This window comes from Rhamphochromis sp. 'chilingali', assembly GCF_963969265.1.
Source record: "Rhamphochromis sp. 'chilingali' genome assembly, chromosome: 17".
In the NCBI taxonomy this organism is placed as follows: domain Eukaryota; kingdom Metazoa; phylum Chordata; class Actinopteri; order Cichliformes; family Cichlidae; genus Rhamphochromis; species Rhamphochromis sp. 'chilingali'.
The window spans coordinates 32720457-32746482 of record NC_137944.1 but is presented as its reverse complement, the minus strand read 5'-3'; the positions used below and the strand labels follow the sequence as shown (position 1 = coordinate 32746482).

The 26026-nt window shown below is 38.8% G+C and overlaps 1 protein-coding gene across 1 annotated transcript in view; it reads right to left on the bottom strand.

The window, feature by feature from the left end:
• cacng7a (calcium channel, voltage-dependent, gamma subunit 7a) overlaps positions 1–25764 on the bottom strand; it is a 41108-nt gene extending 15344 nt beyond the window's left edge. Inside the window, exons 1-4 of the mRNA XM_080863292.1 lie at positions 25637–25764; positions 8402–8597; positions 6060–6146; positions 2206–2346 (exon numbers count right to left, since the gene is read on the bottom strand). Coding sequence (XP_080719418.1) covers positions 2206–2346; positions 6060–6146; positions 8402–8597 — 424 coding nt within the window. The 5' untranslated portion in view covers positions 25637–25764. The remainder of the gene's footprint in view (positions 1–2205; positions 2347–6059; positions 6147–8401; positions 8598–25636) is intronic.
• Between the last annotated feature and the right edge of the window lie 262 nt (positions 25765–26026).

The following is a 26026-nucleotide window of genomic DNA, read 5'->3' as shown; positions in this document are numbered from 1 at the left end:
CAATTTTACATTTGCAGGGCTCTAATGTGCAGCTGTCACATTAGACATAAACAGCAGCACTGAGAGTGCACCGAGTGCATATGCTCCTTTTATTTCACAGTTTTCTGACAGATGCTCTCTTGGCTATTTTGCAGTATCTGTCTTGACTTTTGCCTGCTATCGCCTCTGATAACGTCTGACTGAAGCAGGCAGTCGCTCCTTTTGGTTTTTTTTAAAGAAGTGAAACAACACATTTAATGTGCGTTTCTGTGCACAGAGACTGAAGCAACAAACCTGAGTCAACAAAGAGGGATTATTACCTATTATTGCTGAATTGGGTTTTTAGGTGCTGTTGAGCCAGTAAAATAAAACATGGTCAAAGAGTCCAAAGACAAATCTCTTTCATAACCCATTTTCATTGATGCTGCTGCAGCACAATACAGTCTCTGGGTATAAAGTATGTTACCACCTTAGAAAGATATGTAAACAACTACCACTGAATCCATTTCCATTGGTGAACCAGTCTCTCCAAAGCTGTGGACATTAAGTTGTCACTATGACAATTTCTCTTTGGTTGGCTGCAAGGATTTGCTCCACTTTAGTTGAAAGAGACATTAGTGAGCTCCAGTACTGACAAGAGGTAAAGGGACCTGGCTCGCAGTTAACATCCCAAAGGAAGATGAGCTTGAAGTCGGGTCTTTGTGCAGGTTCCTCTGCACAAAAATAGGGAAAACCTCTTCTTTGGCAGCATGATAAAAAGGCACTGTCATGTTGAAATACATTCAAAAATGTTGGAGACACACTGCTGTTTAAAACTCTATGTTTTGCTGGAGATGAGCCCATGATAAATGCCTCCGGGCCAAATATATCTAGTCAGGGTTGTCTGCACGCTTTAAGCCGCATAATATAATTTGGGTGAGTGTTACAGATAAAGTAAATCTCGTTTTTTAAAAGCACCATGCGGGTCACCAAGCGTGATCAACCACACAAAACAGTTACACCTAGTAACTTTCCACTGGGATAGAATTCGACTGGAAGTTGATGTCCAGTCCACTTACTGCAGTGAGATAATGGGAGAGTTTTGGCTCAGACCCCAAATGTGTCATCCCGAATAAAACCAACCTTCTCATTACTGAATTTCTGATTGAAACGTCAAAATGTACTAAAGCTACTTTCCAGATGGCTTGACTTATGTTGAAAGTTTTTACCAAAAGCCCACAGCAAGACCTCAAATCACTGCTGCCCTGTAGCTCCTCCAGCGGAGAGCAATTATTTGGAATTAAGCCCCATTCACTGTTCAGCCAGCAGCAAGAACAAGGTATGGCCTGACAAGCTGTCAGCTGGGAAACGCTTAGAAGAGCTGCAGAGTGAATCTTCATCCACCGAACCGTCTCTTTTATTAACCTTTAGGAATGTTGACTTTTAACAAGTGCACTTCTCTTCTGCTGCCTGGTTGCTATTTAACATCTTATCTAAGCAGACAGGTGAAAGAGGAGTTTGACACCTTCAAGGCTTAGGTGTTCACAACTGTTATGCTACAGCACAACAAGAAAGAGAAGAGATTTCTAACTACAATCCAACTAACTCTGAGGACAATAAGTTAAAAATGCTATTATAGAAACTATAACCTCAACCACTATAATCCCTAATAGACTACAAAGCTTTTGCTAAAGCCTTTTTATCTGTAGCACTGCAATGAGCTTTAAATCTTCCACCATCACGGACTGTAAAGCCTGCAATTTAAAGCGAGGCAAGGATAGACTGACCTGCAAGCAGTTGATGAGAGTTCACAGTTGGATTTAATCACCTGATCATAAACCCCTGAGAGTGCCTGGCGGCTGAAATGTCCTCAGGATGTGCATATGTTCCATTAATTTGATGGAGCTCACTTTTATTTTTTGGCATCAATACAATGAGAACATTTGATTTTGTGTTTCTTGTATAACCAGAGAATGTGTTTTCTCTCTGCAGACCCTCCGTCCACAGATTTTACGACAGCTGTGCGCTTATGTTTGTCTCCGAGGCAGCTCTGCAATGACCGAAAAAAACAGCAGAATAATTGGAAAATCAGGAAACAAACTGTGACAAGACAAGTGTAGTTGTGTGCAGTTGTTCCATGAGTTCTGTGAGGTTTTGATTGTTTCCATGAGTAAACAACAGTTAGTGTGCACAGGCTGAGGATATTTTATTTATCCCACTCACACTTTCGGTTCAGATTAACTTTACCTGACAGAATGAAGAATATACCAGAAACGAAGGCGAGGATGGTGCGCTGCGGCCGAATGTGCCCGATATTGCTGATTACAAAGGCGGTGAAGACAAAGAGCAGGGAGACCATGGGGAAGGGAGTGGCGGTCCGGACCATTTCTGAAGAAAAAAAGGAAGGAGGATTAGTAGAATGAGTGTGTGATACGAATAAAAATGAGGAAAACTTCAAACTCATAAAAGTTTAAGCCTTCAGAAATGGTCACATTAATCAAGAATAATTTAAAATGTTACCAAATTATTTCCTGAATTAAAAATAAAGCTTCGAGCAAATTAACTACGACACATGAAGTCGATAAAGTGGATTTTTTTCATAATGTGCAGAATATTTCTCTAAAGCCCAAAAATGTCTAATGCCATGTTGCTGCACATAATAACAACGTTGTGACTTTGTGTTTGGGTTGTTTTGTGTATTTTAAATGATTTAAGGTTTATCATGTTGTTACATCTATTTTTTTTTTTACAAAGTCTGTGTTTTCTTTAGTCGTGGGAAAAGTGGAAAATCTGCCCCAATGACCACTGTAACCACACAGGTGTAGCATACTGTAGCACACCATTTCACCATAAAACTATCAAACCATTAAGAGCCAGATAACTACATTTAACATCATACTGGTTGTTGTATGTAATATTATTTCCAGTTGCCTTTTATTTTATATAGCCTCAGCTTTATTGTGGTTGGTCTGTGTAAGTTCTTAGTCATCTACTTCACGGTACTCGTAAGTTGGAGGCAAACGGACCTTCTTTTACGATCATGAAGTTGTGTCACCTCTCATATGAAAAGCTTTGCCAGTTCTAAAAACTGATGGCGAGTTCCAGGTACTAAACTCATTGTGGCGTTGTCACCTTGCAGGTGGTCCTGAGAGATGTCTACACACGACGTCACCACGTGAGTCACCAAGGGTCACATGAATGAAGGTGTGAAGTAAAGACGTGCAAAGAATTTTTTCTCATGCACAACATCCCGGTTGAGCAGAGCCAGGCCAAAACTAGTTAATCTCAAGGACAAAACAACTAAACACAAGCTGAACAACATTATGTATGCAATGCAATGCAATGCAGTGAGGGGTATTAAGACCGATACCTACTGGAGACACAACCGACACAACATAGGAGAGTCAATTCATTAGGATGAGACTGTGTATCCCCTTTTATTTACAAGAACAAGAATTACTTCTACTGTACTGAACAGTTAAGATAACACTTTGTCTTTTTGTGTTGTCAGAAATCTTCAAGTAAGCATAGGAACCAGAAGTCTGCTGGAGCTCGCTCAGTGTTACGTTGAGTAAGGTCTATGATTTATTCAGTAACCTCTCCGACGGAGCTGCTGCAGTGTTATGACTTGTGCATGTACCTGAGGACATTTATCTAGCATTAAGCGGTGCACACGTCTTCCCCCTGGTGTCTTTAACAACACTGAGTGTGTGCTTTACTTCAAAGAGCAAAATGCAGAGGGCTAGTTCATAGTGTCAACATCTTGAATCATTAAAACAGCTCAAAGACAAAAGGAAAAAAAGAAATGGTGAACTCTGAAATAGTTTATCTTTTTTTTTTTTCAAATAAAAATGTTGCTTCATAGGTTATTTGGTTAGCAACATTTGATTTTAAAACAAATCTGGCATAATTGGCTTAATTTATGAATTCCTACAAAAAGTTTGAGTTAACAAAAATCATGTTAGCAAACATGCAGACATGCCTGGAGCATTTGTTAGCACACGAGGAAATGGTTTGGCACTTGCTCATCAGTGGCATCTGAATCAGTGCAGTTTGTCCACAGCCTAATGCTCAGCTGTGCCACCAAACATAAACTAAAGAGTGCACCAATCTTCTTTCTGCTGAAATGGACTAGACTGTTTTCATTAGATCTTGCACCAGATGCTTCCATTTCTTAGACATCAGTAACCTACATGGAACAGATATTTGAAGGAAGAGAAAACTTATAAGCCAAACCTGAAAGCTGTGCATGTTATGTCTGAGAGTAGAAGAAAAATCATGAGTGAAATGTGAATTTTCAGTATTTGGGTGATCTTAGATACAGAGCTAACACAGGTTACACCTATACGCCAGTAATGTAGGACAGCCATGGTTCCTCCAACTAAGAAATCGTGTAAAATTTATTCATTTTTAATACTCTCATTACTTTTGGACTATTGTAATACTCTGTACACAAGCCTGAGTTAAAATACCATTTCCTGCCTCCAGCTTGTTGAAAATTCAGCTGCCAGAGTTTTAACAAATTCAAAGAGACAGGACCACATTGCATCCCACATCCCATTTTTACAAGGCCACACTGGCTATACACATTTGATATCAAATTGATATTAGTTACATTTACATGGCCTCCCTTCTGCATCCATTACAGTTTTACTCAGGCCTCACGACTTGAGCCACTGCCTTTGTTTCTCAGGTCAGACTGGTCTAACTGTTCCATCAGCTCATTAAAGAAGGCACTTTCTGTTTGAAACCATCAAGTTTTGATGTCTTTATCCAGACAGGGAGTGTGCTAACCTCACCTCCTCTCCAAAATGGTCCCACAGTTCTGTGTATAGTCCTGCGTAATGACTGAAACCCAAAGTCGAAGTGACCTGGCAGAGAAGCTGGTCATTGCCCTGGCTCTGTTTTAATCGTATTTAACCAGGAAAAAAACATCCATTGACATTAGAAATCTCTTTTACTATAAATAATTTATATTAAGTAATTTATTAATTTATTTATTGTTGTATTATTCAGTGTTTATTTAACTTTTCTATTTTAACATTTGTATTTGTTGTTGCTGTTTTAACTCTGTTTATTAAACACATCGTGGGGTTGTCACCCCGGGTATCAACTCTTTTGCGTTTTGTAAAGCACTTTGTAACCAACATTTGAAATGTGACATGAATAAATTGTAATATTATTGTTATATAAATCTCTTGAAAGTGGTGCAGTGGTGGAGACATGCAATGATCTAATGTAGCAAAACCAAACACATAAAACAAAAAACTGTATTTGTTAGAGTTAAATTGTTAAATGTTTGTCATTTTTATGTTTACCATTTGTACAGTGTTTTAACTCTGATGAAAGAAATTCCACTGTCCAGTATTAAACTTCACATATACCCTGAACTGTAAGCAACATGTAAGCCTTTAGAAACAACTTCTGACCTTCTGATCTGTATATCACATGTATAAACATTTTCTTCCAGACATATATACTCCATATGTTGCACAAATAGGTGTTCTGTCTTTAGGAGAAGTGTTTTAATGTTTTAATGGTAATTAACTATTCTGTTTAATCAAAGACATTTTCATAATTGCCCCACATAATATCTTCTAGTAACAAGTGTTTTTTTTTTTTATTTCTACCTGAACCACCAGAGAGCACCTGTCAGATCAGTCATCAGAGCCATGCAACGCTCTCCTCTTTCCTTTGTTCTTATGTTACAGACCCACACAAGGCATCACAAAAACCACGTATAAGGAATATTTAAGTCAACAAAAGATATGTATGCATGTATTTTGTGTGTCTGTTGTTGAGTGACTCATAGAGTCACAGCTCTATTTAGCACTGAGAAGACAAATCAGCAAACAACTGTAATAATAGACTGATGTGAAACAGATGTAAAGACAGAAATGTTGGTGAGTCTGGTCTGTCTTCCTTATGTAAAGCGCTTTGGGGTCCTTAGGGACTAGTAAAGCGCTATATAAATACAGGCCATTTACCATTTACCATTTTCCTACGAGAGACTATTTCTCTAGTTGCAGATTTAAAAGAAGGTAGAAACTTTGAAATTTCAAATAAATATAAGAGTCTGTGTGTGTATGAAAGTGACTTACTGAGTATGTTGGCTGTGTTTTCTGTCGTGATCTCTATCTCTGGCTCTGTGAAATATTCCGATGCCACACATCTGCCCTTCTCGGACCCTGGGGGGGAAAGAAAAAAGTGAAAAAGAAAGAAAGACGAGAAAAAGGAAAGCCACAAGCGGGTAGCACGGTTGGACTTGTTTGGGTGGCAAACAGTCGGGGGATTATGCGCATGCAGAAATAAAACCAGTATAAACAAACAAAGAGGTTATAAAAACCCAGAGAAAGGGCAGACAGCCAGACTGAGACAGAGCGACAGTGGAGACAAAGAGATTTAGAAAGGACAAATAAAATGAGAGGTGAAAGAGAAGCGAGGCATCTCAAAAGAAATGAGTTTAAAAAAACAGAAACAGGGAGGCAGAGAATGGAAAGGAGAGAAAAAGTGAATTAGAGGCAGAGACAGATGGAGGTCAGGAGGTTCGGGAGAAAACAAGGTCTGAGCAGAGAGGGAGAGGAGCTGAATGCAGACACAACGATTAACCTCAAACTGTAGCCACAGACACACACATGCAATACACAACACGCAAACCTGACATCTGTATGTATACAAAAACATAACAGAAAACGATGCACAAATCTGCAGACAAATGTGATAGCTCCCCTCCCTCTCTCACCCACACACTCTCTTCCAAATGCCACTGGCGTTTTCCCTCCTCTGACCTTTTGTACCAGGCGTCAGACAACAGGGAAACACAAACATGGCCACCTCCCCAGAGCAACACCATCATGACCCGAAAGACAGAGACAGCTACTGCAATAAGGACAGCTATTTGTGTTTCGGTGTCCTGCCTGCTGGTGTTTGTTTGCGTGTACGAGTGAAAATACCTTTTTTTATCATTCGGTTCAAAAACAATTATCTAACAAAGCCAAATTCTGCCACAGGTGACTTTTTCTCCCAATCATAATAAATATTGTACCTATTTTAAGAAGTTAGATTTGGGCATAGTCTTTAGCTAGGCATCATCCAACAGCTGATGTCATGTTTGGATCTTATTTACGAGTTTAATGCCCATAATATGCCCAAGTTAAATATTTGTGATGTTTCAGGACACTCAGGGCACTCAAAATGTCTCTAATACTTCTGTTCCTGACTGAGTATTATACAGCTTATCTGGGGGTAATTTTTGTAATGGAAAAATCTGTGGGCTGCAGCACCTCACAGTGAAGCCCCGCCAATAGCCACTGATGTCATTGGCTCCAACTTAGAAGCCACTGACCGTGTGGTGGGTCTCAGTATCTACCAGAGAAGTTCCTGCATTATGGTGAATTTTTTAATGAACATTTTTGCATCAATTTATGGTAAAGATGTCTGGAAAATGTGTCACGGCTTTCTGGCATAAAATAACGATCCTCAGCTTTTATCCCTGCTGAGTCAACACACATATACGTGTATTTATTCTCCTGCCCTCTTTTTTTGATGCTCCACATTGGGTACCAGCATTTGTCTGGAGAGAAAGGGATAAAGGTAGTCTAACTCAGTTTCTGTTCTTCTGCAGTCAGTCAGGACACGGGTCCTTGTTGCACATGAAGGTTACCCTGTGCACGGCTGCTAATGCTGTTTTCATTAGCAGCTGTCATGCATTGTTTAAGCCTTGAACACAACAAATGTGACAGAGCAACATTTTTTTGAACCAGTGTGCCAAGAAAAAAGTTAATTCATTGTAAACATTGTGCAACATGAAATCAATATATTTTAACTGTTTCACTTCGATTCATAACCGTCTATGGAAGCAGTGTGGAACAGATGCAGTGCTCAGCGTTTATTTTAAGACAGATTTTTTTTTGCAAAAAGAGTGGATTAAGAGAGAAAATTCAATAATGTTAGTCCCTCAGACGAGGTGAACTTTAACTGTACCAGCTGCGAGCCTTAGACTGAATGGCAAAGATAAGGCTCTCCCTTTGGGTTGCACGTTTCATGAATTGCTGCCATATGTTTTTCACTGTTGTGTGTATATTTCAAACCAGACATTAGCATTTTATCCTTGAAACGCCGATCAAAAGCCACACTTTGACAAATAAAATAAATATGCAATAAAATAAATATGAAAGAAGGCGAGCAGGACTATTAAAAAATGGGTAGCCTGCTGTACATGCACATCTATACAAATTGTTTTGTTTAATAATGTGTCTGATTTTTGAAGAATAAGTATATTCATGGCAAAAAAAGAACTTTGCTGTGGGATAGCAGAATAAATGTATAAACAACTGAAATTAATGGCATCAAATTATCTTTATAATTACCAGTTGACTTAAAATATAACTAAACTGAGTTTATGTAAATATAATTAATTTTATACTGTGGAACTGTTACCAACCAGCCACAAAGCAGACCCTCCAGAGGCCAGAGTGCAGCGCCATTTTGACCTCAGTGGTCTGGTTCTGCTGCAGGACGATTCCCTCCTCCATCAGCAGCCAGTAGTCTGTCGACACAGCGACGCCCACCAACAGCAAACCGCAGGCCCCAAAAACCGACGAAAGAAGTGTCAGCGCCCTCGTACTGAATGAACTCATCTGAGGAGAAAGGAGATAAAATCACGGTGATCAGTGTTGCTTGTGATAAATACAGCAGGGATCAGCATGCAGGAAGACAAGGAGGAGAAAACAGTGAATTAATTTGCTGGATTAAACAAATTAATCAATGAGGGGAAAAAAAGAGCTATACCACAGATCGGGGGCGGGAGGGCCTACAAATAGTGGGGCGGCACAAAAAAATTAGAATTAATGTTTCAACTCATTGTAGGGTGTTTTCCTCTCTCTTGTGCTCACGTTTATAAATAGTATTACCAAAAAGAACAGTCTTGCTGGGGGGCAGGAAATCTGGGGGTGTGGACACCCCCTTGGTGGTGGCCCTGACACAGTACAGCATTATCTATTGATTTCTGTGGTGTCAGTTAAAAAAAATGTGGAAAAGAAGAGATGACGAGGACACACAACCTGTCTTGAGTTTCACTGACCTCAGCTATGAAATATGTGCATGGACAACCTAAGAAAAAATAAACCACTTTCTTGTTGAAAGGCAGTATAACATTCAGGTTAACTGCTTATATCAAGCAGCAATTCAGCAACTTTTTCATTTTATGAAGCTGGATCCTTAAATACACAAATGCACACCTTCTCTCTAAATATGTGATAAAATCCCTCATTTTCAAAACTAGACCTTGAAATTTTGAGCCTCTTTATCCAGTGTTTAACATTCTTTTTTAAATTCATATTAAAGTCAAATATTTTAAGAGCTATAATGTCTTTTTGTATGTCTCCATAAATCAGAAATTGCTGTCTTATTATAAATGTCCAACACTTATATGTACATATGTACATTTTGGATATTTTCTGTCCGTCCCTCTGAAAGAAGACACATTGTTGAAGTAAAATAGCAATGTGTATACCAATCCTGAAATTTTAAGATATTTAAGATGATTTTGTAATATATATATATACATATATATATATACACATATATATATACACACATATATATATATATATGTGTGTGTGTGTATGTATGGAGGTAGCATGCTTTAAAGACTGTAAAAATTTGCAAAGATTGAAAAGCGGACCTGAAAATTTAAAACAAGAAAGGAAAAAAAGTTAAGGAAAGACAACAATGTGACAAATTATGCTCAGAAATATTTTGAGTTCAGCAAAAAATGACAGAAAGCAAATGAAGAAAAGTTTATTGAGGTGTTAACAAGTCATCTCCTGCAAGGGAGAAACAAAACATATCATTTGACGAGTGAGAGGGAGAACAGTGATGACTTTGATCCTACAGTAACTGAGGTCCTGTTTGTTTGAGAACGAAAGGCTGTGTCAAAAATTTGTTCTCTTCAAAGTTAATTCATTCAATAATCAGAATATCTCAAAGTTAATTCATTGCATATATACACAGTTAAGAATGGAAAAGAACATTAACAAATAAAAGAAAAAATATGGACGCTGCAAAGCTTTGGTAAATAATAAATAATTTTCACTAATAGTTAAAATTGTGGTCTGGTCACAGTTTTGTTTTGTTTTTCAGTCTTCTGGATGCTGCTGAGGATCAGTAAGTAGCCAAAATGATTTTGGCAAAGCTCACACTGTGACTGGCTGATCAGCTTCTTCTCGTGTTCGGTGTGTCAGGTTCCTGCATTGCATGCGCATGCATTGCAGGTTGGCACTCACTAGGTGGCAGAAACGCTGCCTCTGCCATGTATCACTTCAACTGTTGACAAGCTGAAAAACATCCTGGTCTCATGTACACACAAACACGACAGGGCTTCATACATCCAGTCAAAATGGAGGTCACATTCAACATGCTGAGGACTGAGGCAGCGAACATGCTCGAAAACCGGCTTTCAATTTTCAGCTGTGAGCTACTTTTACACGGACATAAATTAGAGAAATAATGCAACTGTCTCTGCTACGAGCATGCATAAATTTATACTAATTGGCAGGCCACCTGCAGTCCAGTTCACCTTCAGCAGTGTACAGTGGGAACCATTAATTAAAGCTGAGGCTGAATCATGTTAATGCAGTTCGATAATTGCCATGGTCTTTACTCATGATAAACAAAATGGCATCAGCTACAAAATACACATGTATGCACAGTTTGAGCTCCTGATCCTCAGTGACAACACATGTAAAAAGCACTGATTTATGATAAGATCAATATTAGAATCACCTACTTTTTCCTTCTTGTCTTTGTGTTTTGGAAATCTTGTAAAACCAGTTTTTTCCTCATGTAGAGAAAATGAGAAGCAGTCATCCAGGAGATGAAATAATCTCTCAGGAGACATTTATTATGGAAATACGTGATATGAAGGAGAAGAGAGACGAGCACACCTGTTAGAGCAGGTATGATCATCCACTTCTGATGTTTATCTTTCCACAGAACATTTTCAGTATTCTCCTTTCTGTCTACAAACCCCTGCACACAGTGAACAAGGGAACACAGTGGGGCTCTGCACTTCCTCAAACTAACAATGACATCATATATTACACAAATAGCATCATGTATATAAGACAGGTCTAACACAAAAACGCTTCACAAGGCAAAGTGAAAGATTTTTGTGAAGGATTTACTTTGAGTAGGTCCCTGTAATATGGTGGGGGAGTGGAACAAAGGTAAGGTCTCTGTATTTTGTGGAGGCCTAAAAGCGTCGGGCTCAGTGGAACTTCTGTTTTCCTTTGTTGAGGGTTCAAGTCAAGACAACTGCTAGTTTGAGGAAGGGCACAACCTCACTGTGTTCCCTTGTTCACTGTGTGAAGGGGTCAGTGGACACAGAAGGTAGACATATTTACATTACACACATATAGATATATGTACATTATACATATAGCATCATATACGTATATAAGGGAAGTCTAACAGGATTTGCCATCTCTGTCAACTTTCCATGATATCTAAAGACACATTTTGCAGCTGGTCTTTATAATGCTGTTTAGAAATAACATAAGACAAATTTAGAAATGTTTCCTGTCTCCACATATCATGTAAGTTCAGTCACATGTTATTTTGTACCTTTCTTTAAACATGTTCACAAGTTTCAAACAACAAAACTTGTGAACATGTTCTCTGAAGCAACACATAATAGTGTATCGCCGAAATTAAGCCTTTTACTTTGAAAAGTATCTGCATTATTTTTGGACCAATCTTTTAAAAGTGTGATGGGGCTTTTAAAAAAAAGATAACAATGACAAAGTTATTCAATTAATTTTAGATTTTACCATCAAACAGAGAACACAAGTCAACCTGCTGAACTCCGTGAACTCAGTGTGAAGAGTCTGCAGAAACGCAGCAGCTTTACTGCTGTAGGTCTCACAACAAAAGTCGTCTCCATTTTCAAAAACATTTTAATTTCATATAAAAGGCAGACATTGCTCTTTTTGAAGAGGATATTTATGGTTACATTGAATGGTTTTCATGCATTACTATTAATAAATAACAGTGAAAACAGGGCGTTAAAGGAGGTACACTGACTTTTACGATGCTGTTTATGAGGTGAGGCTTAAGAGAGAGAAGCCGATAAGAGACCAGCCAAGAACAAAATTAAGTCAGGAGACAAGATCAGAATTGAAGCGAAAGGAAGCAAGAGGAAGAGTGAGGCGTGACATCATCGCTCAAGTAAGACGGTGCAGAGCACATTCAGCAGTGTCAGAGAAGAGTCGCTCACCCAAGCATAACTCACCCATTACAAATATTTGATATGGTAAAACATCCATCAACAGAAACCTCCTGCGAAGATGATGGCACTAAGTATATGATGGTGTACGTGCGAGTGCACACGTGTAGGAGATTGCAAACGAACAGGAGACATGAGGATGTGCACAGAAGCAGAATTTCTGGGGAGTATCAATGCCTGACTTTAATAAAAACTAGTTTAGCTTCAGCTTTAAGAACTGAGCCAAGGACCAAAGATCTCAAATAGCTAAGCTTATGAAAAGGTTATGTCTTTTTAAAATTTGAACAAACTGTAGAGAGTATAACCTGCATTAATTTTTCAGGCAACACATACATTTTGAAGAAGGACTCAGTATAAATACATGACTCCAAACATACAAAATCTGCAGTCACATGCACAGTCAGAGTTATACCTTGACTTGTTATAAAAAGGAAAAGCAAAGCGAGGACAGTGACTTTGCCCTTTCTGCACAGTCGAGTAAGACGTCACGGACACTTTCAGAGACGTCACTGCCTCCCAAAGTCACATCCTCTGAAAAAGACAAACGTGATTGGTGCTCAAGTAAATAGGCATCAGTCTTAGTGCTGCAAATGTCAGACTCAACACGAGAGGCAATCAGGCGCTCAGTGCTGCTGACTCAAAACACAAAAATCCATCCACCACTTAGACCAGAAGAGACACAGTCGAGTACCTGCGGGACTCAGATAACTGTCTCACTCTGTGGGCTTTTAGATTACTTCATTCAGCCTTTTTCACTCTCTGTTGATGACTTTCAGACTGGTGGCATTGCACTACAGAGTAGATAGTTGTCCTAACTAACCTACGTGTCTGAAATGTTTGTACTGAAAGGCAAAAAAACATGAAGAAGTTGTCATGTTTTTTTTTTAATTTAATTTAATTTATTTATTTGCCTTCTTTGGGCATTTAATTGTTTCACTCTAAACCAGGGGTGTCGAAGACCAGGCCTCGAGGCTTTAGATAACACCCTGGGTCAGCACACCTGAATCAAATGATTAGTTCATTACCAGGCCTCTGGAGAACTTCGAGACATGTTGAGGAGGTCATTTAGCCATTTAAATCAGCTGTGTTGGATCAAGGACACATCTAAAACCTGCAGGACACCGGCCCTCGAGGCCTCCTGTTCGACACCTGTGCTCTAAACTGTTTTTCTTTATTTGGAGGAATTAGTTTGTCAGCACTGACTTATGTTAGAAGTTTGTGGTAAATTTTCAAAGACTGTAAAGCAGTCACATGACCCACTAGTTTGTGGTTCTGAAACCTCATCTTTAGTTGTATGTTCTCTGATTTAGACATCATCATATTTGGTTTAAGAAATGAAATGCTAAGTTATCAGCTAATGCTAATGAGATTGGTTAGACTATATGGGTGTGCCACATGGAGACAGATGCCTGTTAATTATCGCTGATTAACTAAAAAATGCTAAATTTGATCTCACTACAGAACTAAACCACAAACTTCTCAGATCAGCTGTTAGTAAGCTACAATTAACTTTTGTAGTGAGTCGGGTTATTTTGTATTTGTTAAGTACTACAATCCCTACTGAGAAGAAGAGTAGCAACTTACAGACTATCTAAAATATAGACATATCCACATTGACACTTTTGGACATTTTCACCTTGCTCTTCTGAAACCAGATTTGGCAGTGTGACAAGCAGGATCAGGGGCTCAATGCAGGTGACAGGTCTCAAAGACAAAAACACAACCTTTTTGTTGGTAGTCCAAAAGCAAACAAAAACTGAAACATTTGCAGAGCAGGAACTTGATTCAAAGTAAAAACAGTGGGAATACAGACCAAAGAAAGACACTACCATCTGGACATGCCAAAGAACAGAGGGAAACACAGATGATAAATACACATGAGATAATTAAAGGTGAAACGCATGGTTGGAAACTATAGAGGAAAGGGAAGTAAACACAACACAAGCCAAGGAAAATAACAGTAACCACAAAAACAAAAACAGGAAGACAGACCTGAATGGGGAACAAGGGTTAATTTGACATAGGGGAGAACACAAGGACTAGACAGGGGAACGTGGAAAAACAAAGAGCACATGCTGATGACAGGACACCGGGGAACACAAGAGGGAACTAACAGGAAACAACCTTTAAGTCAAATATAACAAAACAACAAGAAAAGAAACTCAGAATATACTAAATCCATAAAGAGTCACAAAACAGAAAGTAAACAAGCTGAAACCCAAAGTGAAGTTATAAAACTCAGAGTCACGACCGAGGGAACAGCAGATGTAGTGAGCAGTGAGTAGATCTCACTGAGATACTGAGAGTAATAATAATAATAATAATAATAAACTTTATTTATAAAGCACACTTAAAAACCAAGGGTATGCCAAGGTGCTTAACAAGTAAGATAGAGTATAGGAGGAGGATAATAGAAATAGGACCAAAGCAAGTACTAAATATGCAAGAAGATAACTGTCACTAATACATCGGAAAGCAACAGGTACAGAGCAAACAAGAATTTAAATGAGCATAAAAGTGCATGATATAAAATCATAAAAGAAATATTAACTTGAGGGAAAGGCAAGATTGAATAAGTGGGTTTTTAATCGTGATTTGAACAGTGCAATGGAATCAGATTCAATCAGAGACACTGCGAGCTAATACAACAGCTAATACAACAGCTAATACAACAACAACTCGTCAATCACAAAGCAGTCTGAAGAAAGCTGTGCTTTATTGTCCTGTTCGAGTCTTAAAAAAATGTTATTTTAAAAACAATTGAATCTCACGATTGAGACCATAGCGTGTTTACTGAGGTGCTAAAGTGAGACAACTTTTCTTTGTCCTTAGTTTTACATAAGAGTCTGGCTTATTGCATTTATAGAAGTTGTTCCATGATGGTGATTAAAAATAATAATAACACAAATCTGGTTTAAGACACTTCCTCAATGCTTTCACTTTTAAAGCTTGAATGTGCATCCATCTTTTATGTAAAGTATGTGTGGCAGCCTCCTGTGTCAGCATCCACTGTGCAGTTAAAGTGGTCGCATCCATACTAATGCAAAATTTAAACCCTGAAATGTAAACAGATGAACTTTAAATAAGGTTTATTACTGGTACAGCTGCTGTTAATGAAAGGCAGTACCAGAGTATAACACTTATAACAGGGTACTGACTTCTTTTACAGTCAGCCTTTAGTGGCCAATTATGGAATTGCAGTTTTTAAACCATTGTTTGAACTTTATATGGAATTCATATTTTAGTATATTGCTTCTTGGACTGAGTTGACATTTTTTTTCATCTTCATATATTCTGTTGTTCATATTTGTAATGGAATTGAGCATCTTTAGAAAGCATTGCCTTGTGGGATTAATAAAATGGTTTGATTCTGATTCTGGTCATGAGCTAGCTTTAAAACACTAGAGAGGCAGAAGCTTGAAGAAATGTGGGTTTGGAGGACAAGATCTGCTGGGTCAGTGCATAAATGTTTCTGAGAGTTTTACTCTCACTCTCTCTCTCTCCCTCACACACACGCACACACACACACACACACACACACACACACTCACACTCACACACACACACACACACACACGCACACACACACTCACACTCTCACACACACACACACACACACACACACACACACACACACACACACACACACACTACTACCAGGCCTGTGTTTGCTGAGATAGCAGACAACAAATGGGCTGGGATGAGGTTCTCTTTGTAGTTTAAGCCTTGAGAATACAACCACAATTCCCAGGTTGCACCATGCTGCTAACTATGTGTGTGCAGGGACAATCCAGGAGCAGAGGCGATGTAATGAATTACAGATGAATAGAGAAGAGGTGCTAAGAAACAAACAGCCTAAAGTAATGATGTGGGAAGGAAGCACTGAAGGGAAAGTGGGAAGAGAAAAGTGGGTGGAAAAAAGGGGAAATGATTATAAGGGAACATAATAAGGGTTGGAGAGGGTGGAGGATAAAAGGTGAAGGGGAAGAAAGGACAGATGGGACATAGATGGTTAAGAAGGGAATGAGAAGAAAATAGGAGGTGAGGTAAAGAAAGGCAGCAATTAAAAGGAGTGTAATGGGAAGCGACTTTCTAAAGAGGTGGAAAGTTATAAAGGAAGGAAGGAGAGACAGAAAGAAGAGGAAAAGTTTAATCAAGAGGGAAAATGTTTAATGGGAGAAAAGGAGGAGGATACAGGTAACGTGGATTAATGAAGTGGTTAGAAAAGGACTGAGCACAGATGTAAAAGAAATGTTAAAAAAGAAAGTGGATTTTTTTTAACAGGATTTATTTCAAAGCATTTTTGGTTTGTATTTCTCAAATGTAAACGATGATAATGTATTTAAAAAGAAACAAAAAGTTATGTTATGCCTGTCAATCATTTAACCTACATCTGAGGCTTTTTGAGGCATAAATAATGCAATTTTATTCTAATTTTAATACCAAAACTAGTCCTGAGTCCACTTTTTCTCTAAATGGAATGCAGAGAATCAAATAAGGACACTTTAAATATGATGATCATTTTTGAACCATAATTAATAATTTGGGGGTATTGTTTTTGCTCTTTCAGTGATTTCCTGCTGTAGAATCGTGAACATTTAATAGAACATTTTCTGGAGATTCCAGCAGTGGAGCATTTTGAGGAGCTGTCCACTGCTGCCGTGCTGAAAATCTCTACATTACACTCTACGTCTCTGATTTTCCACTCTTTTGACAAATTACACTTCCTCAACTTTTTGTTTATGTTGCTTAGGTGTGTTTTGACAAAAGCACTATCATATGTACTGAACTGAAATGTTTACACTCGTCTTCTCTTAAATGCTGACTCAGTAGTTGTTTCTTCAAACACTACCTTGACCTGACAAGGACTGCAATACTGACCGAACGCTGACTTACCCAGAAGAAAGGAAGAGGGTATCATGGTGTTCTTAAAACATTTCTTTTCTTTTCGGCTAAAGTCAATATTATAAAATAGTACTAACTAAGACCCCTCTTCACCATAGTTTCCAGTCCAATCCATTATATAGCCATTTCCTGTAAATCTTTATCCCCAGAAGCCAAAATCTTGTTGTGATTAAGCTCAAGAGTCTATAACAACCTAATCCCTGTCCACAAGGTGTCCCTGCAGATTTTAGATGTGTCCTTGATCCATCACAGCTGATTTAAATGGATACATTACCTTCTCAACGTGTCTTGAAGTTCTCCAGAGGCCTGGTAATGAACCAATCATTTGATTCAGGTGTGTTGACCCAGGGTGAGATCTAAAATCTGGGATTGGGGACTCCTGTTCTATAACTTAGGTACAGTGAATTATCACAGTCATAAACCTGAAACATTGTTAGCCCATCACCTGTGGTCCTTCAGTACAAAATGTTAAATATGCACATCCCAAAATGTGAAATCGTCTTCGTTACCAAGCAAATGTCTCCGATATTCCTTATGACAATTAATATATTAATTTGAATTTATTACTAATTCCAATTTTATTGGAGGCTCAGAAGTATCCCCAATGAAGTCCATCTTAATGAATTAGTGTCCCTTACTAATTAAGGCATTAAAACAGGGTTGTCAGTGTATGAGTGATAATAAGTTCCTCTTAATCAGGAGCTTTAAATATTTGAATTAATTTCTGGAAATAGGCCATTTACTTAATAAGAAGACCATTGTACAGTACAGTCAAGAGATGGTTTTTATCTACTATAAAACCTCTTTAAGGTGATTATGATGTTGCATTTGTGTTGGTAATTGTGCTTATTACTAAATGAACAAAGTTATGATTGTAGTACTGTGTGACACAATGACAAGCTGGACTGAGCTGAATTTGATAAAAACATTTAATTTTGAAGATAATTAGGGATTAATCTCAACTGTAAAGACACTGGGTTTCACTGAGAAAGGGATTCTTTACAATTTGAAAGCAAATGTTCAGGGGGTTTATTTAACTTTCATTTTCATAGCAGCTTATGCTAAAATGATTTTCGTGGTCAAATCAGGAGAATGGCATTGCAGCTGTTAATAAAAAAAAGGCAAATAAGGGATTTAAATTTACCAAGATGCAACATATCAGTGAGGAGAAGATCTGGATGTAGGATGACAGGCTCATAGGTCATAATTTGTTCCAGCTTTCAAGTGGTAGAACAAAGGTGAAGAAAAAGAAGAGAAAATGCTACTTGCTAAAAAAGTCCACAACATAATTGAAATAATCCATTTTATAGTGAACTTTAATGTTATTGGTGTTATAATGCTGCAGTTTTTGGCTAAGCCCCTTTCATGTAGTTTAAACTGTGTCAAAATAATTTATTTTAGTTTACAGCAATATAGCATTAAAACTGCCATTTAAATGTTTCAAATGTTAGTGACAAAACTCTCGCTGCACATGTATCCACGCTGCGTGTCGGGATGCCGCAGTTTTCCTGTTTTTCCTGTTGATAGCACCTCATATCTTGTTGCCACTGTCACCATTTGTTCTCATAAAATGCTCACTGTTTCAGTTCACAAGTTTATAAATGCTTCATTCTGGATTTTTTTTACTCTGTTGGAAGTTTTTCACACTGCAAACTGTTTCCCTCCGGCTGTTGGGAAGACCTGACTACCCAAATCTCAATTCAGTGTTAACAAAAAATCATGTAGGGGACAAAAGGAAAAAAGTGGATAAACGATAGAAGATTCCTGAGCTGACTGAGCTCTGGTGCCTGAATACTGATGGAAAACCAAATACAGCAGAACTTACTAAAGTGTAAAACAGGATAGGATTACAAAATAAAATCATAAATGCTGGAAGCAGAAATTTAAACTAGACTTTAAAAGCGCATGGAGCAAAGAAAGCTTTAAAACAATCAAGTAGATCATCACATCCTCAGATGAAAGTTATACTGTAATACTATATAAGTAATTAAACAAGTTAATTAAATTAGTGTTTTGTTTTATAATAATCTTTTGGTGACTCACTGTTATGTAGTACTGAATCTGGACATCACGACTGCTTTTTTTCACCCACATCAAATTTAACGTATCCGTCATTTGCTATGACTTCTAGGAAACTTCTAGTTCAGAAAACCCTGAGAGGACTGAAATATTGGCCCTAAAATCTGGAACTGGCAAATAATTAAACAAGAAACAGATAAAAGACTCTGCAGCAGCGATAGGTCAGTGTGGAGCAAGGCAAAGCAACTGCTGAGCACCACGAAACGTCCACGTGTCCCATGGTGCCGGGCAGGGCTCCGCAGATGGCGTTCCCAGGTTAGTTAGCTAATGCTGGGGGTGGGGTGGAGGGTTGTTTTCTGTTGAGAAGGCAATATGTCTCTCTGTCAGCACTGAGAGCCTCATGCCAACTGACAGGGGAAGAGACAGATATTTAAAGATAGAAAGAATGAAAGACCTCATAAAGAGGAAGAGAGGGAAAAGAGGGAAGAAGAGGAAGAAGAAAATATAAGGGCTAGAAGGTCAGATGCATCTACTGCATGAAAGAACTCCAGATTTAGTTATAAACTGAATAAAGAAGCAAAGGAAGAGGTTGGACTGTGTGCTATGACACAGAAGAACTGGTCAAAAGGATTATGGAGAAGAAGATCAGGGTGAAAAGGAGGAAATTAATTCTGAAAGCAGTTACATCAGGAAAGAGTGGGAAAAAGAAAGGGAGAAAAAAGGAGAGGGAATGTGGAAGGAGGGTAAAGGAGGAAAACAACGTAGAAAAATAGCATCACAATCCTTTAAGACTTTTCATGGAATTTAGCTGAGAAAGAAAGCGGTACTTGTAAAAAGAAAGCTTTGGGAAACAAATGTCATCCTATAGGTCGTAGAATGACTTCTGGACTGATAAAGATAATTAGCTCATGCAGCAGGTAAACACACACACAGTAGAAGGAGCCTATGAGAGACTGCCTGCTACTGTGCTAAAGACAGGTAGGGAAAAGCAGACATGCAGTGAAATAATAAAAGAGGAGGAAGAAGAAAAATGAATGAGAGCTTAGAGGGAAAGACCTTGGCCCAAAAACTGAGGAAAGTCCACACACACACACATGCGCATGCACACGGACGCATACACAAATACTATGTCACACACATGCATGCACCAGGGCTGGCAGGCAGACAGCGTTAAGTGTGACACATCCTGCAGTGCATGTCTGTGCAGAGCAGCATTCACAAAACCCTGAAAAGAATCTCTCCATGTCCAGTCACACACAGTTTCATTCACCTTCAGTGTGAATTTCGTATAATTTGGGTTTGAGCTCACACTGAGCTGTGACTGGCCTGAAGACGAACTGACCTTGCATGATTCAAACACTGAAAATGCAACACTGCTGATGGGTGCAAAGCTAGCAATTTATAGCTAGTCTTGGTTTAGTCAGATTTAAAACACTGGAAAGCCCTTCATCTCATGCATTTAGAACTATAGAATTATAGGCGATTGGGACTGCTATTGCCAATCCCATAAGCTCACCCACTCAGAATGCTTGGCTATAAGTATAATAAGATGTGGAGGGTGTGAGCTTTTCTACCAAGCATTCTTGTGTACTTCTTGTTTCCTACAATATTATGTATTAATAATATTATGGAAGTGATCCCTTATGGACATTTGCAGGATTACCAGAGAATAGAGGACAAGATCCTGAAGCAGTTAGAGAGAAATCAAAAAGACATCCTGAAGGAGGCTACTGAGTATTATACAGGTCCATATTACTTTCCCTGAGCCTTTGTTTTGCTAGTGGCCTTTTTGATGGGATGGGGCTTTTATTTTGGCTTGCTTCCCTCAGATTAGAGATGCCACATCGAATCATTATATAAGTAAATCTTGTATCTCAGTACAATACTGTGCTGCAGCTTAAGGGCCTGGTGGTTTAATATTTAAGTGCTCAGCTGGAACAGAAACACGGCACTGTGTGAGTTGATATCCTTCATCTACACGTGCGCTGAAACTGGGTTAGTTTGAAAGAAGTGTCCATATTTGTCACTGATGGTAGTGCTAATGTTAGCAGCACAGCTATCACAAGCACAACTGTGTTAATTCGTATAATGTCATGGTAATGCTAGCCTTCTTCCTTTTATATATACACATGCTAAATAAAGGGTTTGGAAACACTTTTGCTTTTTGTCCCACCTCTGGTATATCTTTAACCTAATTTCAGCCACTCCTTCAAACTAACAGCAAAATGGGCGATCTACTTCCGCTGCATGTTTCCGTTTTGTTATCGCATGTTCACACTGGAAATGTTTTTCACAGTCTTTACAAACTGACATGCTGACTCTTGTTTAAGTTTAAATTTGTAGTTAAGAAACAACAGACAAATGATTGAAAATGGTAAGAGGTGGGTTCTCCAATGTCTGACACCAAACCAACCACCTCACACCACCTTCCTAAAACGTAGCATAATTTCTTTTTTTTTCATTCTTAATTCATTAATTTCTTCTTCATCCATTAGTAACTATCAGCGCAGCCTAGTTGCAAAAAGACAAATTTTCTTAAATTTGCAGACAGAGCAGTGCCTTCAAGGATCAACTCAATTTCATATCAGTTTGCTGTTACTGTACGATTCCAAGAGTTCAATGACTCACTCTTGGTGCTGGATACTGCAAAATATCGCCTCAGAAAATCATCAATTATGAGGCAGCTTTCTATCTGTCCTGTTTTAGTTGTTGTAGCGCTTCTATAGTCATCTTAAAGAATTCAGAAGTATATTCTCATGTCATATGATGTTGGTTTTACTGTGTAGCTTTCAATCCTATTTTAAGCCCTGTGTTACAATATTTTTTTAACTAAGTTTTGTTATTGTCGATCTTGAAAGAACATTTAACAATTTCATATTAATAAGATAAAAGTGTTATGTCATTATTAACATTATAACCGGTTAATACCCAACTACAGTCACTGTCTACTCCTTAGATTAAAATGGACTTTTCATTTAAGTAGCAGCAGTAACCACACTGGTTTGCAATTACATCATTCTAATTTAATTTTACTAACATTGCAGGTGCAATATAAACTTCATCTTGTAGTTTAAGTTGTGGGCTTTTCAATGACAGCAGTGCTGTGTGAAGCACTTTACAGTACCTTGAGTAACCCCAGTGGAAGATGAAGCACTGACCCTGCCATTGTCAGTGACTCATACCATCAATCAGCTGTTTAAACAACTGAAGTTAGAGTATGATTCATTTCGCCTCACCTCAGAGAACAGCACGCCTACTGAAGATAATGATATCTCATGTCTCATACAACCACAGGTCTATAAACATGTGTAGAGAAGTTAACAGTTGTCTGTTATACCTGACCACCTTGTCTGCTGTACAGGACCAGGTTTGGTTTGAATCGGGAGAACTGGCAGCTGTGTTTCTCCTTGCTAGCTTGCTCGGTGGTTTGTTACAGTAATCTAGGAACCATTTGATATTTGATTCTTGGGGAATGACACCAACTACTTTTAGATGATGTGAACATTTTAAACATATTTTATGGCCTTTGATCTCCATTTATGTAATCAACTTAATTGTTGTTTTAAATGTGTTTTCCAGATACCACCTGCTACCTGAATGTAGTGAACAGAACAAAATAATGCTAACCATTAGGGCTAACCTTGTTTTGTGTATACTTTATAACAATGTGACAGTGAGGCGCGCACAGAAACCATCATTATTATGCAGCACTGTTGATGTTTTTGTGTTTCTGTTTCAGATTTTTGTTGAATGCATACTTTAAAAAAAATAAACATTTTTTTTTACCCCTTAACATTTTTAGATAAACTTTTCCCTCACATGGGCCAACATCTTTTTAATTGTTTCTTTCTAGTGATAGTCCCAGTTCTATAAAAGGCTTTGTATATGAAAATGTGTTCTTCTGCAAGGTTAAAAATTGCTGTGTTCAGACTGAAGTGGGAAGTTGCACCTAAAGTCGAACTTCTCACTTGGAAAATCAGCAAAGCCCCACCAATCCCAACTTTGTCATCCACGATGGCAGCAGTGGACGCAAATGGTAGTAAAACTGTAACATTTGTGATCTGTACTACTGTGTTTGTGTGCTTGTGATTCACTGCACACAGACCACTGACCATGCTCTATCTGTGAATGTGCATCAGTGGTGTTTTAAACTGTGGAAACAATAACAAAACGACAGGTATTGTGTTGTATTGTTAGTGTTGTATGAATGGTTCTATCTGCTAGGGAGCATAAAACATGTGTTTCCTTGCTTCTCTGGCTAATACTACTGCAGTACAGTGAACATGGGAATGACGTCATTCCCAGTTCTGACTTGTGAAGTAAAAGACACACAACATAAAGATGACATTTATCCAACTGCACCATCTTCTTGGACAAAATAGTACAGGATGAAAGTACAGCCTGGCCCGTGTTTAACTTCAGATGAGGAAAACATTCTTCTAGGCTATATGTCAGAAGGGAATTTCATTACATCCACAAGTGTTCCTGGAACTTCAATCTCTTATATGGAGTAGGAAATGTACTTTGGAAGTTGTGCCAGAAATTTTCTTCGTCCACTATTCCAAAGCATACATGAGGTACAGAAGGGTGGGGGTGGTTGTGACCGTACTCCATAATTGGTCAGATACTGAACTGGTGAAACAAATTTGTGACAGCCTCCTAAACTAGTACAATATTGCTAACTTAGAAACTGTTTTATTTCTCTCTGTGACACCTGCAGGGACATGCTAACTCAGAGAAGGCTGGTATTTATGTCAGGCAGCTTTAGAATGAATTTTCTTATCTTTCTATCTAAAAGTGTGTTTACCTATTTTCAGATATTTTATTCTCAGTGTTGCACTTGAGCCCTACATAGATCCATTTTAATATTATAGAACAACTGAATTCATAATTTATCCATGGAACTTGAAAGTTTGTCATTTAGTTTTTTATTAGCTTTTTGTTTTTTGAAAAGGACTTTCTATCACTGTTGTGATAAGTCTTACACGGATTATTTTTTTTATTATACTAACATGAAGTGAGTTCTTGGGGCTGGATGGACATGCTGAGACAAACTTGGTTCCATTAGAGCCTCCTGTTAGAAATTAAAGCCTTTCTGATTTGTGCCTTCTAAGGGAGAAACCACAAATTCTGGCTGCGCTTTCTCTCAGCCTGCAGAGAAAATATGTCTCTCACACGGAAATATTAATTTTCTGGAATTCTGAGTGATGCAGATTTCAGGTTGTAGAGTTCACGTTGTCACCTCAGTTTTAATTAAAATCGACCACTTCTCTTACGGCTTATCAACCAAAATTACACCCAATTTAATGCCAATTTGAGTTTCCATTAGAACCACCCACATTGCTAACTCTATCTATCAGTGGGACCTAATGAGTAACTGAAAACACCAAAAAATCACCATCCTAAATGTTTCGTGCCTTGAGCGCTTGCAAATTGTAGCCATGGAATTTTCCATCGCTACTTCGCATCCTACACACTGCAAGAGCTAATACAAACTCTTTGCCAAACCATCAATAAGATGAATAATTCATGTTGTAGAGATTAACATGAACTTATTTCTACAAATTTGCCGTTTTACGTTTGTAAAATATTCTGATACCGTGTCAAATTAAAACTCATCATTAAAACGGACATATTTGCAAAGAAGCTTAACCGTAAAAGACAAAATGCAGACTTCAAATAACATTTTCTCTACATTTTTACCTTTTTCCTTCACAACGGCATGCGCACGCACGTTATCCACAGGTAAGTCAGGAGAGAGAGCGAGACCCAATAAGAAGTGCTGCAGTCTGCTGGAACAGTATCACAGGATGGGTTCCCCAAGAAGCAGCCAAGAGTTCTTTAGAGCACATACACATAAACACACAAATGTGTGCACACATCCCCTCCCTCTCTGACACACGCACACATACAGTCACACGATCGCATCTACCTCACACACTTTGCTTCCCCGCCTCCCCTTTTTTCTCTCCTCCACGCGCCGAAGCCAAGCGGCTTTACTGTGCTTTTCACCAGACTGTATTCAGACTGTACAATTTTACAGCGCGCTCCTTCCAAGTGCACCACGGTAATCACGGTACAGTAACATTCCTGCACTAACTGGCGAGGAATCAGCCGTGCAAACACGCTCATCAGCAGCTGTCAACAGAACACATCTTCCCTCCTCAACCTGAGGTGAGCACAAAGATCACTCTCTTATACAACATCCTTGGCTTTTTTTAGCGGAATAAAAATGTTTCACCAAGACAGTCATGGGCATGAGCATGATCTGTCATCCATGTAGCCGAAACTAAAGTCCTGACGAGCGCATCCAAAGACACGGGGGTCGCTGAGGCGAGCCCAAAAAGTGTGAGCGGCTTTAAAACAGATGCGAAAATGAGGTGGTTTGAGTGGCGTGAAAGAAATGAGAGATACATGAATAAAATGAAGGCGCGGTTTGAAAAGACAGCAGAAGCTGAAGCTACTCACCCTGCAGAGATGAGAGCTGGTCGGACGGTGCAGCCGAGATCTGTGCGCACTGGGAAGCCTGGGTACCAAACTGGCAGGTTCCCCCTTATCTCGGTCTCTCTCTTCACTGCTCTCGGTACGCACACGCTCTGCCTCTCTATCCCGTGTTTCCCCGAATCTCCCCACTTCTCCTCTCTGTGCTGCCCCCTCTCTCACTCCTCCCCCTTCTTCTCCGTCTTTACTTCACTCTGCTCTTCAGCACTGCGGAGAATCGCTTGAATTGGCTTCACTGTAGTTCGGGTATAGGGAGGTGGGACTGGTGTGTGTGTGTGTGTGTGTGTGTGTGTGTGTGTGTGTGTGTGTGTGTGTGTGTGTGTGTGTGTGAAGGGTGTTGGTGTTGGTGGGGTTACA